This window comes from Pieris napi, chromosome 4 (genome assembly GCF_905475465.1).
Source record: "Pieris napi chromosome 4, ilPieNapi1.2, whole genome shotgun sequence".
Taxonomy (NCBI): domain Eukaryota; kingdom Metazoa; phylum Arthropoda; class Insecta; order Lepidoptera; family Pieridae; genus Pieris; species Pieris napi.
Genome location: NC_062237.1, coordinates 6225384 through 6242653, shown reverse-complemented (window position 1 = coordinate 6242653; position 17270 = coordinate 6225384). Strand labels below are relative to the sequence as shown.

Sequence of the window (17270 nt, the reverse complement as noted above, 5' to 3'; positions counted from 1 at the left end):
AATATTACGGGCGCTGTCCCGGAAGATGTGTTCTTTGAACACATATCAGGCGTAGACCGTAGTCCTGACAGCCTTAGTGCTGGAGCTCTTTTGAGAGTGTTACGGGCGCTGACCCGAAAGATGTGTTCTTTGAACATATATCAGGCGCATGCGAATAATTAGATAAAGATAATAGCAAATTGAAGAAAAAAATTGTCTGCACTGTCATATTTATCATGAATAACATGTGAAAAGTCATAAATTTATATTAATTAAAGTTTCGTAATGTTTTAAGAAGTTTTTAAATTAAAGTTCTTAGCTTTAAAGCCCAAGGAAATATTTACTTAATTATTAGATTTAATAATTTTATGGGAACAGTATTATTACCATTATGTAAGTGAACTAATGAATTGTGCTTTCTGTCAAAAAGCAATTTATTCAATCCGATCATTTAATAAAAACGAAGATGATTAGCCTTTCTTAATAAAATGACTGTCCAACCCAAAAAATCAAATCAAATCTTTTTGAGATTAGTGCATTCAACCGAGACATGAACTTAATTTTAATTTTAAAACATGTTGTTTTGTAAACTTAAATTGTAATGAAAGATAATTATTATGAAGGCCCATACAGTGAAGATTAGCAAGTTGTTACGTCAAGATAGACATGTAACAGTTAAAATTATCTGATAACATTATTAGACTCTTAAACCATTTCCTTATCGTTTTACTATTGATATTTATTCAACTATTTACAACTTAACAACGAGTCTATTGACTCAAGACTTAGGAAGTTACTGAACATTTTGGAAGAATATATGTTAAAATAAAAAAAACATGAGGAAATGTTTCTAAATAGAATGAATTTGCATCCAATATGTTTAGGTAATATGGGATAAATAGCATCTATTGTGTAGGTATATCATTGTACCTTATAGGTACAACGGTAATATTTAGTAACATTATGTATAAAAACAAGTTGCCGTACATTATTCTCTGATCTTACAGCAGTAAGAACTCGGTAAATCCTGAAATTTCGATAAATATTTATTTACACAAATATAAACTATAATTTTTGGACGGCATAGTTATAAAACATTATTGTCCGTGTTAAATAATATTTTGAACATGTTGCCGTACATTTTACAATGACCTTAGGGTATATGGGTGTAGAGGTAGGGTTCCGACCCTTGGCTTTCGACCGCTCCGCTGGAAATATGTACGGCGTTTACGGGTAAAGTATCTGTATCCAAAAGGAATCACACAAATGCCGTACAGTAATAAATGACCTATATTGCTTCTGCAACTGTCGTCGAATTAAAAATTTGCACCGACTCCCGGCACCATCACTTTAGTACGGCACTAGGTTTTTCGACATTTATTTTTAATCATCTATACACTTATAACAAAGCCGTACATTAATAATTAGTCGAAATTCCCCAATTGTATCTGAGAAAGGCCATTCACTCACGTACTCACATGTACCGCTCAGAAATGACGGCATAGTGCTCAGAGCCATTTTCAGATATAGTAACAGCCTTCTAAGCGTAATTCACGTTGGGTCATTTCACAGGTATTTTTTGTTCATGGGCTTGTGGTCTATATTGTGTTACATACAAACTCGTCAAGGTTAGTAAAATATTTTGCATGTAAACTAAGTTTTTATACAAAATTTTAAATCAAACTAAAGGTAATTCAACGTGAGATTTTTTTTGAAACAAGTTGTATATGTTATAGATAAGCTACTACGCGAAAAATGAAAAACCTTAATTATTAGTAAAAACGTTAAGTCGTCAAACGAGATTACGTTAAGTCGTTAATACATTAGAAATTAATCTCGCTGTTGCCAAAGGGCCCTAAGCTCGGGCTATTTTCAGCCAACACGGGCTTTTCCCGGGACCTCTGGTTTGGGCCGCCGCGGGGTTGTCATTAGCCTGAAGTGTAGGACTGCAGCTCACTGGAGTGAGTGAAGTACGTAGTAAAGAATCCCTGTTAAAAAGGGGCGGTTCAAAAGTCTTATAACATCGACGTGGCCTGCGAGGAACACGCGAAACTAGAGCGCGGCGGAAAATCATCAAAGATACTAAGTTAATTAAATTAAACACGCATTGTTTGTTTAATTAACATTTGTATGAATAATGTGTGTTGATGACTAACTCATTTTTATTTTGAAAATATACTTCGATTTTGATTTGATTTTGATTGATATATGTACCGTCCTCGGATGCACTGGTGATCTCTTCTTCGGGAGAACGGCATCTTGCTCGCCATGGTCACCAATGTGTGGTTCGTGTGTTCTTGAGGAAGCTGAAGGATCAGTACACGCAGCTGAAGGCTCACCTACGTCATCAGGGTATTCATCATCGCAATCTGTGCAATAGTTATCCAGTTAGTTGGTCACGATGAAATTACGTTAGTGCCTAGTCTATCATACATAACGCATCCAAGGCCCTCATACAAAGTCACACTACCACAACTTTAGTTAAAACACTTCACTTTCAAAAGTATGCATACATCATCTCACACATTCTCATACTTGAACTTGTAGAAGTTCCCACGTAAGGAACGTGAACCGGGACAACGCCCGCCACGCGCACAGGATGCACGTCTGCCAAGGCCCGCTTCTCAAGGTTGCTGGCCTCAGGAACACACCATTATCTATAAAGGGCATTTGCACTGAAAAAGCTTATCTATTAAGGGCAATCGCACTGAATAAGCTTTAATATTATACATTAAAGGGATATGCACTGTATAAGCTTATCTATTAAGGGCATATGCACTGAACAAGCTTATCTATTAAGGGCAAACGCACTGAATAAGCTTATCTATTAAGGGCATACGCACTGAATAAGCTTATCTATTAAGGGCAAACGCACTAAATAAGCTTAAATATTATCTAATACGGGCATTTGCACTAAACAAGCTTATCTATTAAGGGCATATGCACTGAACAAGCTTATCTATTAAGGGCAAACGCACTGAACAAGCTTATCTATTAAGGGCATTTGCACTGAACAAGATTATCTAATAAGGGCATATGCACTGAACAAGCTTATCTATTAAGGGCAAACGCACTGAACAAGCTTATCTATTAAGGGCATTAGCACTGAACAAGCTTATCTATTAAGGGCATACGCACTGAACAAGCTTATCTATTAAGGGCAAACGCACTGAATAAGCTTATCTATTAAGGGCATACGCACTGAATAAGCTTATCTATTAAGGGCATATGCACTGAACAAGCTTATCTATTAAGGGCATTAGCACAGAACAAGCTTATCTATTAAGGGCAAACGCACTGAACAAGCTTATCTATTAAGGGCATTTGCACTGAACAAGCTTATCTATTAAGGGCATACGCACTGAACAAGCTTATCTATTAAGGGCATACGCACTGAACAAGCTTATCTATTAAGGGCATACGCACTGAACAAGCTTATCTATTAAGGGCAAACGTACTGAAGGAGCTTATCGATTAAGGGCATACGCACTGAATAAGCTTATCTATTAAGGGCATGTGCACTGGATAAGCTTATCTATTAAGGGCAAACGCACTGAACAAGCTTATCTATTAAGGGCATGTGCACTGAATAAGCTTATCTATTAAGGGCATTTGCACTGAACAAGCTTATCTATTAAGGGAAAACGCACTGAATAAGCTTATCTATTAAGGGCATATGCACTGAACAAGCGTTTCTATTAAGGGCAATCGCACTGAACAAGCTTATCTATTAAGGGCATGTGCACTGAACAAGCTTATCTATTAAGGGCAAACGCACTGAATAAGCATTTATCGATTAAGGGCATATGCACTGAATAAGCATTTATCGATTAAGGGCAAACGCACTGAATAAGCTTATCTATTAAGGGCAAACGCACTGAACAAGCTTATCTATTAAGGGCATGTGCACTGAATAAGCTTATCTATTAAGGGCATTTGCACTGAACAAGCTTATCTATTAAGGGAAAACGCACTGAATAAGCTTATCTATTAAGGGCATATGCACTGAACAAGCGTTTCTATTAAGGGCAATCGCACTGAACAAGCTTATCTATTAAGGGCATGTGCACTGAACAAGCTTATCTATTAAGGGCAAACGCACTGAATAAGCATTTATCGATTAAGGGCATATGCACTGAATAAGCAATTATATATTAAGGGCATTTGCACTGAACAAGCTTATCTTTTAAGGGCATGTGCACTGAACAAGCTTATCTATTAAGGGCATGTGCACTGAACAAGCTTATCTATTAAGGGCATACGCACTGAATAAGCTTATCTATTAAGGGCATACGCATTGAATAAGCTTATCTATTAAGGGCATATGCACTGAACAAGCGTTTCTATTAAGGGCAATCGCACTGAATAAGCTTTAATATTATACATTAACGGTCTTACTAATAAAAAATCACTATACATGCGTTATAACAAGGTGATAGTAATTCAGTGAATAGAGCTTGTACAGGACACAAACACCTCATTGACCAATAATCGAAGTGTATTGGTTGATTAACAAAACGACCCTTATTTATTGTTACCCTGGCAACCCACCGTGTTTGATTGACGTTTGATTTTATAATTCTGATACAACTCATAATTCTAATGTAATTTGTATTTATTTTATCAACCAAAGCAATTATATACACATTTACTTAATATACTAATAACATTTTATTATTTGCAGCTAATAGAAACTCCAAAACCTCAGACAAAGAGGACTAGAATTTTACATAAAAAGCCGCGTTCTGCAGTACAAAAGTTAGAAGAGGTTAGTATCAATGTGATAGAGAAAGGACTATTTCATTCAAAACCCGTCAACGATCATACTTAAATTTTTTAGGCATCTCAAATAGTGGAAAGTGCCAAACTCCGCAACTCGGTAGTGTTCCAGTGTTTGCAGGAAGAGCACGAAACAAAACAAAGGCAGATGGCTGAAACACATGAGCTCAAACAGAAGCAACTTGCCGAAGCTTACGAAAGGGCTAGACAGGAGCATCTTCTAAGGCTCAAATTGTTACAGCAGCAATTAAATAAATAATTATATACTTATAAAAAAAATAAAACCCCTGTTTTAAATGAAATATAACTTTTTATTTATTTTAAGTCCTTAACTATCCACACCTATGTAAATAAAACAGCCTTAAAAATATGTTTCAATAAAAGCAGCTCTAGCAGCTTGTCCAGCCAGATTGCTTGGCGACGTCTAGGTTAGCCTTGGTTCTTCTGGAGCATTCTCAGTGTCATCATACGTAACATCCAGGTCTTCTTTGATATCAAGAGCAATATTGTGGAGGATTGCCAGTGCTACTATATATAATTTGGCATTTTCTAATGACACTGAGAAGCCATGAAGAAGACACCTAAATCGAAAACCCTCCACCTCTATTACTCTTTTTGACATCAGCTCGCACTATGTCACAGATCTTTATAACATACTTCTTTGAAAAGCGGTATTTTGTTTTGAAATCGCCATGCGAAAGTAATAACGGATTGCACCGAGTTTGGTATGTTTAGACTTTCCTTGGAGGCGGCAAATCTTCAATCGTATGTATTAGCTGCATATCAATATTATCTAAATCTTCCATTTGATCTATAAAATCTATTTTCAACAAACACAAATACCTACTAACTTAAATCTTTCCTTGAACTAAACAGTCAAAAAATGCTGTTAAACGCGAAATCAGATAAAATTACGCAATTTTTGTCTTATACACCCGTTAATCTAGGCCCCTGCGTTGTATAAGCATTGTACAAGTCTTCATACAAACCAGACACTTGTTATAACAGCAGTATACATCAACCTTGTCAATTCAGGAATTATTAGTAACATTTTTCTTATAACAGGCTTATACGATGTGCATAAATCTTTATTAGTAAGACCGTAAAGGGATACGCACTGAATAAGCTTATCTATTAAGGGCATATGCACTGAACAAGCTTATCTATTAAGGGCATGTGCACTGAATAAGCTTATCTATTAAGGGCATTTGCACTGAACAAGCTTATCTATTAAGGGCATATGCACTGAACAAGCTTATCTATTAAGGGCATGTGCACTGAATAAGCTTATCTATTAAGGGCATACGCACTGAATAAGTTTATCTATTAAGGGCATTTGCACTAAACAAGCTTATCTTTTAAGGGCAATCGCACTGAATAAGCTTTAATATTATCTATTTAGGGCAAACGTACTGAATAAGCTTTAATATTATCTATTAAGGGCATGTGCACTGAACAAGCTTATCTATTAAGGGCATTAGCACTGAACAAGCTTATCTATTAAGGGCATTTGCACTGAACAAGCTTTTATCTATTAAGGGCATATGCACTGAATAAGCTTATATATTTAAGGCATATGCACTGAATAAGCCTATCTATTAAGGGCACAAGCACTGAACAAGCTTATCTAAAAAGGGTAAACGCACTGAATAAGCTTTAATATTATCTATTAAGGGCATATGCACTGAATAAGCATTTATCTATTAAGGGCATATGCACTGAACAAGCTTATCTATTAAGGGCAAACGCACTGAATAAGCATTTATCTATAAAGGGCACATGCACTGAACAAGCTTATCTATTAAGGGCAAACGCACTGAATAAGCTATTATTTATTAAGGGCATATGCACTGAATAAACTTTAAATATCTATTGCAGTCGTATTCACTGAATAAGCTTTTATCTATTAAGGTCATATGCACTGAATAAGCTTATCTATTAAGGGAAAACGCACTGAATAAGCATTTATCTATTAAGGGCACATGCACTGAACAAGCTTATCTATTAAGGGCAAACGCACTGAATAAGCTATTATTTATTAAGGGCATATGCACTGAATAAGCTTTAACTATCTATTACAGTCGCATGAACACACTGAATAAGCTATTATCTATTAAGGTCATATGCACTGAACAAGCTTATCTATTAAGGGCATAGGCACTGAACAAGCTTATCTATTAAGGGCATACGCACTGAATAAGCATTTATCTAAAAAGGGCACATGTACTGAACAAGCTTATCTATTAAGGTCAAACGCACTGAATAAGCTTTTATCTATTAAGGTCAAACGCACTGAATTAGCTTTTATCTATTTAGGTCATATGCACTGAACAAGCTTATCTATTAAGGGCATATGCACTGATCAAGCTTATCTATTAAGAGCATACGCACTGAATAAGCATTTATCTATAAAGGGCACATGCACTGAACAAGCTATTCTATTAAAGGCAAACGCACTGAACAAGCTTATCTATTAAGGGAAAACGCACTGAATAAGCATTTATCTATTAAGGGAATATGCACAGAACAAGCTTATCTATTAAGGGCAAACGCACTGAATAAGCATTTATCTATTAAGGGCACATGCACTGAACAAGCTTATCTTTTAAGGGCATATGCACTGAACAAGCTATTATATTATAGGCAAACGCACTGAACAAGCTTATCTGTAAAGGGCAAACGCACTGAATAAGCTTTAATATTATCTATTAAGGGCATATGCACTGAATAAGCATTTATCTATTAAGGGCATATGCACTGAACAAGCTTATCCATTAAGGGCAAACGCACTGAATAAGCTTTAATATTATCTATTGAGGGCATATCGACGTAGGAAAGCATATTTGCTGTAAGTAGACAAAATACCTAAAGTGACTTTTTACAGCCATTAGAATCAGAAAAAAAAACCGCATCGAATGTCCCGGGTCCTGTGCTTCTACGATGAAAAAAAAATTACATACGCCGTTGAAAACGCCCGTACTTATATTTTTTTTAGCAAGATTAAATGCTGTATGTAGACCAAAATCCAGTCATTTTAGACAATTTGTACTTACAGCAAAAGAAAAACTGCATTTTTTTCTTTACAAATACTTACTTCTTCCCATTTAAAAACTTAACGCTACTTACAGCAATTCTGCGGAGTGTGATTTTTACATTCGTTTACTTACAGCAGTTTTTTTTTTACCATTTACGACATTTTATTTCAAGCAAACATTACATTACCAAATGACCCACTGCATTTCTAGATCTAATCATAATGATAAACTAATCTTACATCTTGAATTGCAATTGAAAGTACCCAAATACATAAATGTACTGCATACAGCATATTTACCGCCTGTAAATTGATAATATTTCCGCGCGTACATTTTTCTTCCTTAGTTACAGCGTTTTAAAGGTTTGTGATTTAAAAAACTGTTTGCTGTAACTAGCCAAACACGTACTTATAGTAACTTTTAATAAAAAATTTACATTGCAAATGGTGACTAGCAGTTAAATAAATATATGTTTCAAAAATGGTAGCAATATCATGGATAGGTTCGACACTATTAATTTTTTTCCGAAATTAATTAAGTTTTTTGGCTCTGGTGAACAATTGCAATATGTCTACTTACAGCAAATATGCTTTCCTACGTCGATATGCACTGAATAAGCATTTATCTATTAAGCGCATATGCACTGAACAAGCTTATCTATTAAGGGCAAACACACTGAATAAGCATTTATCTATAAAGGGCACATGCACTGAACAAGCTTATCTATTAAGGGCAAACGCACTGAATAAGCTATTATTTATTAAGGGCATATGCACTGAATAAACTTTAACTATCTATTGCAGTCGTATTCACTGAATAAGCTTTTATCTATTAAGGTCATATGCACTGAATAAGCTTATCTATTAAGGGAAAACGCACTGAATAAGCATTTATCTATTAAGGGCACATGCACTGAACAAGCTTATCTATTAAGGGCAAACGCACTGAATAAGCTATTATTTATTAAGGGCATATGCACTGAATAAGCTTTAACTATCTATTACAGTCGCATGAACGCACTGAATAAGCTATTATCTATTAAGGTCATATGCACTGAACAAGCTTATCTATTAAGGGCATAGGCACTGAACAAGCTTATCTATTAAGGGCATACGCACTGAATAAGCATTTATCTAAAAAGGGCACATGTACTGAACAAGCTTATCTATTAAGGGCAATCGCACTGAATAAGCTGTAATATTATCTATTTAGGGCAAACGTACTGAATAAGCTTTAATATTATCTATTAAGGGCATGTGCACTGAATAAGCTTATCTATTAAGGGCATATGCACTGAACAAGCTTATCTATTAAGGGCATACGCACTGAATAAGCTTATCTATTAAGGGCATACGCACTGAATAAGCTTATCTATTAAGGGCATATGCACTGAACAAGCTTATCTATTAAGGGCATTTGCACTGAATAAGCTTATCTATTAAGGGCATACGCACTGAATAAGCTTATCTATTAAGGGCATATGCACTGAACAAGCTTATCTATTAAGGGCATGTGCACTGAATAAGCTTATCTATTAAGGGCAAACGCACTGATTAAGCTTATCTATTAAGGGCATACGCACTGAACAAGCTTATCTATTAAGGGCATATGCACTGAACAAGCTTATCTATTAAGGGCATACGCACTGAATAAGCTTTTCGCAGAAGAAACCGAGCTTGTAATGACATTGTACATCATCCATTCTCCCTTTATTTAACAAACTACCACACTTTTGATAGCTAGGGGAGCTCGGTTGTCGTCCGCCTGACCAGTATTGACTTCAATCGATGTAACTTGGAGAGCTGCCATCAATTGTTTTCCAGTGGCTTTCTTCATTCAAGCTGTGGATCCGGATGAAAGCTTGAGATTTTAATCCATCTGTCGGGTTTACAATCGGGCCTGAACGTTTCCACAACTTCAGCATTTTCTGAGGATAAACAATAAATTTAGTACGATTTGTATTTATAGATCACCATCAGTTAATATGTCACTGTTTTTGAAAACGTAAGTACATCAGTTTAGTTAACTAACAGGAAGCTTAGCAAAATTTTAAGTTTCAATCTTAGATTGATTCATCCACCCCTGAATTTAATCACTAAAAATAATGAATGAATATTCCAGCAACATAATGAATGAATATTCCAGCAACATAATGAATGAATATTCCAGCAAAATAATGAATGAATATTCCAGCAACAAGACTTATTTTTAGTGATAATTTTATTTTTTGATGTGAAACATCTATAGCCGCACGTAAAACCGATTTCTAGCGTGGCGACGCATGCCATGGCAACGCGTCGCCACGCTATATGATGGTATATACAGGGTGTCCCAAAAGTCACGGACGCCATTGTAGCATCTGATGAAAAAAATAATTCTAAGACGAAAAGTCTTTATCCATTTTTCAATTAACCGCATAGATAATTAATTATTAATTAAAAATAATGTCTCTTTATTTGTTAGAAAGTGAGAGCGCCAGTGTCCAGTAAAGTATGTGCCAAACAATGACACACTTAACTGTATGACTAACTAGTTTCTATAGCTAACGTAGTCACATATATTTACTTACACATTCACACGTGCAAGCGTCTTCGTTGGAACACACTGGACTTGACACTAGCGCTCGCTCTCTAACGCATAAAAGGACGTTATTTTAATGAATAATTAATTATCTATGCGTCTGATTAAAAAATGGCTAAGGACTTTTCGACTCAGAATTATTTTGCTTATCAGATGCTACGATGGCGTCCGTTACTTCTGGGACACCCTGTATATACAGTCTATATGCAGTAGTGGCCGCGTTCAAGTTTACTAAGTTCTTGGCAGATCTTAGCATATCTTGTAGCAACAAATTTAAATTTGGACAGTCCAAAGGCAAAACCCATTGAGAAGTTAATAAGAGGATTCAACACCATCCAGCAGTCATTTGATCATATTGTGCTTTTCACGAATCAATCCATTGCAACGGAAAAGTGCCAGGAATGATTTCGTTCGACAAACTAAAGAGATCAAATGGGTAAGCGCAGTCGCAAAACTAATTTTTTCGAAAATCAGGGTACAACTACTAACTTCCCAATTTTTTGAAAATCATTGATTTTCATAGCGGAAAGTTGAAAAATAATTCGATTAAATTTAATATCTAATTTTGAAGATTGCTTATAAACAAAAATCATCTTTATAAATTATTTTCATTAATTATATTACATTATAATAACGTTTATTGTAACATACCGAATTCTATCACAGCTCATAATTATCTTTTAAATTTTTAAATATTGTAAACGTTAATTTATTTAGTGATTTGAATTATTATCATGTGTTACAGTTATGTATCCCAGTTGTCGGGTTATAAAAAATGTCAAAAGAAAATTGCTATTTTTGCTTTTGATTTTAAATAAATATTTGTTAACTGTTAACAAATATTTATTAACATTTAATAAATCGTATTTAATAAATAATTGATTAACTGGTAATAAATATATATTAAATCCCATGATGTTAAAAAATCACTTATTAACAGTTAATAAAGCTCATTAAATGTATAAACAAATCCTTCTATCAATATCACTGTAACTATACGGAAATCATATATGAATCATATATAACTATAAATGAATCATATATAATTATATATGCATTTTGTGATTATTATAAAATGTTCTCTATTTTCATCTCAGAGTCTGCTACTCCAATGATTAATAATCTTTTAAACTATAGTTTTTTGTGGATGAAATAATGGAACTGTATTAATTAATTTAACTTATGAAAATCGATTATATATTCGATTCTCATTAGTTGTAGATATTTCAAACTTTACTATTTCAGTAAGTCTTGTAGGCACTCGGGTAGTGTGTTAGTTTTTAAATCGTCAGGTCCCCGGTTCGATCCCCGCTCACGGTAAATTTTTTTTATTTTTATAGAAATAATTATATATAATTATATCTAATTATATATGATTATGTATGATTAGATCTGGCCAATTTTCAGGTCTAATTATATATAAGTGATTATATATAACTATATATGATTAGGCAAATTCATTTTTTCCCGGGTTGGAAAGGTTTAAAAAATTAAAAAAAAAGTTTTTATATAAAATTTTTATTATAAAAATTTAATTTTTTACTAGCTCTAGCCCGCGACTTCGCTCGCATGCTAAATGGCGTTGAAGTAGCTAGATTTTGAAATTTTTCGACAAACAATTTTTTTATTTTTCGTAAAAAATAAATTTTTTTTTTCTAAATAAAAAGTATCCTATGTTACTTCTAATACATCCAAGAATATGGGTACAAAGTTTCATGATGATCGGTTGAGTAGTTTTCGCGTTAAAGCGTAACAAACAAACTTACATTCACATTTATAATATTAGTAGGGAAGTGGGGATTCCTATTTTTCGCAGAAGAAACCGAGCTTGTAATGACATTGTACATCATCCATTCCCAATTTATTTAACAAACTACCACACTTTTGATAGCTAGGGGAGCTCGGTTGTCGTTAACTGTTAACAAATATTTATTTAAAAATCTCCAAGACAAAAATTTCGTTCCTGAAGTAACTCATTTTCTAAAAGTCAGTAGGATATAGCCTAAATTTTCTTAATGTCATCTACAGCGATAGTCGTTCTTATTTAACTAATTCGGAACAGATATACCAACACAAGGCCGATGTTACTTAGCCCGATATTGATAGTAGCTATGCTGAGTTTTGGGTATTTCCCAATGGAAACAAATTATCGTGGGTGGATATCATTGTATAATAGAAATTACCGGATGCTTAATGAGATAAAGTATAGCGAAATCAATTAAAACAGAACTGAGGGTGCTTCATTCAGTTTTGGACAGCAGAACCGCGATGTCGCCAAAAAAAATAGTGACCTTCCTGTGGGTTGTCATTCTGGGTGTTGCATGTAAGTACCAATTAAAATAGTTTTCTTTATAACTTATATTTATAAGCCTAACCTCACTTGTGATTGTTATGAATGTACCTGTTTTGTTATGTGTCAATGATTTTAGGTTAAAACTAAGTTAATTATAGATAATAAATATTTATTAATAGTTAACAAATCATTTATTAGTATTAAACAAATATTTCTTAGTATTTAAAATGATTTGTTTGTATTTAATAAATATGATATTCATTTATTAAATATTAATAAATCTTTTTAAATACTAAGAAATATCTGTTAAGGACTAAAAAGTGGTCTCTAATAAATGACTTGTTAAATATTAACAAATACTTTTAACTATAAACAAATCCTTCTATCAGAGTACACAAACAGATTTTTTTCTTAATTTTTTTTCTATGCATTTTACGATTATTATTTCATTTTTCTGTGTTTTTTTTTTATTCTCAAAATCAGAGTTAATTTATAATATATTTATAACTTTAAGTTTATTTAATTAAATTAAGATCTTTTCTCAGAACAAAGTAGTAATATACTGATAGAAGGATTTATTAACTATTAATAATTTAATTTATTTGAAGACAATTATTTAATTTATTAAATTTTAATAAATATTTTTTAACATTCAATAAATATTTATTTAGGAGAAAAGTACATTTATTAATAGTTAATAAGTATTTATTAATAGTTAAAAAATATTTATTAAAAGTTAATAAATATTTTGTTGAGTAAATTTGTTTCGCTTGCAATGTCATATGATATGAAGATTGCTTATAAACAAAAATCATCTTTATAAATTATTTGCATTAATTATATTACATTATAATAACGTTTATTGTAAAATACCAAATTCTATCACAGCTCATAAGGTAAAGTACCCAGTAGTTGAACAGATTTCAAAGTAAAACATATTTGACTCTACTTTTAATATATAAAGATGTAATTATTAGTTCAAATTAGTGATTTTCATGAAAATGTAAAAAAATTTAAATTGATTGAAGCGCAAAATAACAAAGATAATTGGTTATTTATATTTTGACAACGTTTTTAAAAAAGACTATGAAAGGAGTAGTAGTTGAACAATCAATTCTGACAAGCCGCAGTAGTTGAACACTCCGGGAGCAGTAGTTGAACTAATAAAATATATGGCAATAGGCGCACCAAAAATTTTCAACGTTTTATTGAAATATCAAAAGAAATATAAAATATTATTGAATAATATTAAATATAATACTGTGAATATTTAATATGTTCATTTAAAAATGATAAATATTTTTATTTAATTTTTTAATTACATTTTTTATGAATGACAAAGCAAATTTTCAATCATAAATCAAAAAAACTCCATTCAAAACGTTCAATAATTTTTAATTACACTAATTTTTAGTCATAAAACTTATTTAAATTGCAGTAATTAATACAAATCACAATTCTGATCACTAGTCTGTAAACCTATTAGAGGTTATAGTACTGTTAAATTTATACGGCCTCAGCCTGTTCAAGTTCTGGGTACCACTTTAAAAATTTGGAGGTATAGTTGAACGCTAAAATTTAATATAAAAATTATAGTTTATGTCTTTGCAAAAAATATATGTTATTCAGAAACGACTGTTTCATTAGATGGTACAATTTTTTTTACTTAAAATGATGATATACCGTTTTTTTGACTGATTGTTCGGTTTACGATTTAGTACCTTTTTCATGAAAAAAATAGCATCTATCGACGATTCTCGACATGTCAACTTTCAAGTTAATAAAAATATAATTGTTTTGATTTATAATTGAAAAAACTTACAGAAATCAATTACTGTATCATTTAATAGTTATAATATGCGCATATTACTCATAATAAATTTACGGATTTTGTATTATAACAATTCGAAAAGTCTGTTCAACTACTGGTCCCATTTTTACAAGTGTTCAAGTACTGGGTACTTTACCTTAATTATCTTTTATATTTTTAAATATTAAAAACGTTAATTTATTTAGTGAATTTAATTATTATCACGTATTCTAGCTGTAGGGTTATAAAAAGTGTCAAAAGAAAATTGCTATTATTGCTTTTTTATTTTAAATAAATATTTGTTAACAGTTACCAAATATTCATTAACCATTAATAAATATTTATTAACAGTTAATAAACTGTACTTAATAATCACTTATTAACTGTTAATAAATATTTATTAAATCCTATGATGTTAAAAAATCATTTATTAACAGTTAATAAAGTTTATTAAATATAAACAAATCCTTCTATCAGTGTATGATAGATTATAAATTAGTATCTTTATTGACAGGTGTATTTGATGCCTGTCCCCCCGACCAGCAGCACTCGCTTCGCTCGTGCCGCAAATGTCGGGGGCACACGGAAAAAATGAAACACGACTGGTTACTGTGCTACACAAAAATGAGCGAAAGTATATAAAAAAAGTTCTTAGCACATTACTAGATCATGTGATAATAAGAATGAGTCGTCTTTACATATGACTGAGTATCTTTCAACACAGTAACCATTCCTATGTTGCACATTACACTGAAAACACGAGTGATTCTCATGTTCACAGTCGCTGTTAGCTTTTAGGACAATAGAGATTCCCGTGAGCAGAAGAACTTTTACTATATAAAATAAGTATGAGTACTGCGCAAGCGTACGAATGAGTCACCTGACAAACGTTTCTCATTCTCGTGCAGCACAGTAATCATTCCTGTGCTAAATGAGAACTGTCCCTAGATGCCCGTAGTGTAATATACTTGTAGTGTAATATACTATTTATTTATAAATTCACTGGATGAAATCAAATCTTCACACTATTTGTTTATTTTTCTTTCAGGGATCGAGGCAAGGCCAGAAAAGGATACGACCTTTCTTGATTTGATTCGTTCAATACCCAAAACACTCGCTTCGATAGCTAATAAATTGACATTACGATCGCCGACAATTGCAACACCTGCTAAAAATCTAACGTCGGGGGAAGACTTTTCCGACGATACATCGCCATCTTTAATGTCTACTATGGAAGATAAATACACTGAAGAAACAACGCTGTACGTAACGTCTACTATGGAAGATAATGAGACTGAAGAAACAACGCTGAACGTAACGTCTACTATGGAAGATAATTACACTGAAGAAACAACGCTGAACGTAGATTCTACTATGGAAGATAATAACACTGAACAAAAAACGCTGAACGTAACATCTACTATGGAAGATAATGAGACTGAAGAAACAACGCTGAACGTAACGTCTACTATGGAAGATAATTACACTGAAGAAACAACGCTGAACGTAGATTCTACTATGGAAGATAATAACACTGAACAAAAAACGCTGAACGTAACATCTACTATGGAAGATAATGAGACTGAAGAAACAACGCTGAACGTAACGTCTACTATGGAAGATAATGACACTGAAGAAACAACGCTGAACGTAACGTCTACTATGGAAGATAATTACACTGAAGAAACAACGCTGAACGTAACGTCTACTATGGAAGATAATTACACTGAAGAAACAACGCTGAACGTAACGTCTACTATGGAAAATAGCTTCTCTGAAGTAACTTTGTCATCACCAACGCCATCTGATGAAGACTTCTACTCAGAGGAACCTGCATTATCATCAACTCCAACTGTTACAGAACAATCTACTTCGAAGAAAGATGAACTCGCTGCAGAATCTATGTTAACTATGCTAGTTAGTTGCGTCAGTGTTGGTGTCATTGTATCGCTCGCCGCACTTGCTGTTGAGGTTAAAAAATATTATTCCTCGCGTAGATTATCCTATCCACCTAGCGTAATAGATCAAACTACGGTAGAATTGCAAATAATGCATCCAATTTCTTAATGCATTAGCATTTTCATTGGTCATTAAATTTAATTTATTAATGAAAAATATTTTCATTAAGGATTAAATCTAGTTTTTAAATGGAAATAATTTTCGTTGACCATTAAATTTAATTCTTTAATGAAATATATTTTCATTAATCATTAATTTTAATTTTCTAATTATAAATATTTCTATTACCGATTAAAAGTTTTTTTTTTAATGGTGAATTTTCCCATTGATCATTAGATTTACAATTAAATTAAATTTTTTAGTGGAAAATTTTTTCATTAGAGAATTGAATTTAATGAGTTAATGAAAATATTTTTCATTAAAATTTTCACATTTCTAAACTACGGTACTCTAAAGAAAAAGTTTTCTGCTCCTATTGCTATTGCTCCTATTAGTATACAATTTTCTTAATCTTAATCTTGATAATCTACGCGAGGAATAATATTTTTTAACCTCAACAGCAAGTGCGGCGAGCGATACAATGACACCAACACTGACGCAACTAACTAGCATAGTTAACATAGATTCTGCAGCGAGTTCATCTTTCTTCGAAGTGGATTGTTCTGTAACAGTTGGAGTTGATGATAATGCAGGTTCCTCTGAGTAGAAGTCTTCATCAGATGGCGTTGGTGATGACAAAGTTACTTCAGAGAAGCTATTTTCCATAGTAGACGTTACGTTCAGCGTTGTTTCTTCAGTGTAATTATCTTCCATAGTAGACGTTACGTTCAGCGTT

At 32.8% G+C, this 17270-nt stretch overlaps 1 protein-coding gene and 1 long non-coding RNA gene across 2 annotated transcripts; both read left to right on the top strand.

The window, feature by feature from the left end:
- The first annotated feature begins 4535 nt into the window (after positions 1–4535).
- LOC125048913 lies at positions 4536–5173 on the top strand. The gene is made up of 3 exons (XR_007116895.1): positions 4536–4583; positions 4664–4747; positions 4820–5173. It is a non-coding gene; the product is annotated as an uncharacterized LOC125048913 (long non-coding RNA).
- A 5749-nt stretch (positions 5174–10922) lies between these two features.
- Positions 10923–16543, top strand: LOC125048890. The gene is made up of 2 exons (XM_047647844.1): positions 10923–12696; positions 15525–16543. Exons 1-2 carry the CDS (start codon positions 12642–12644, stop codon positions 16541–16543), a joined length of 1074 nt encoding a protein of 357 aa, XP_047503800.1. The 5' UTR covers positions 10923–12641.
- Positions 16544–17270: the final 727 nt, after the last annotated feature.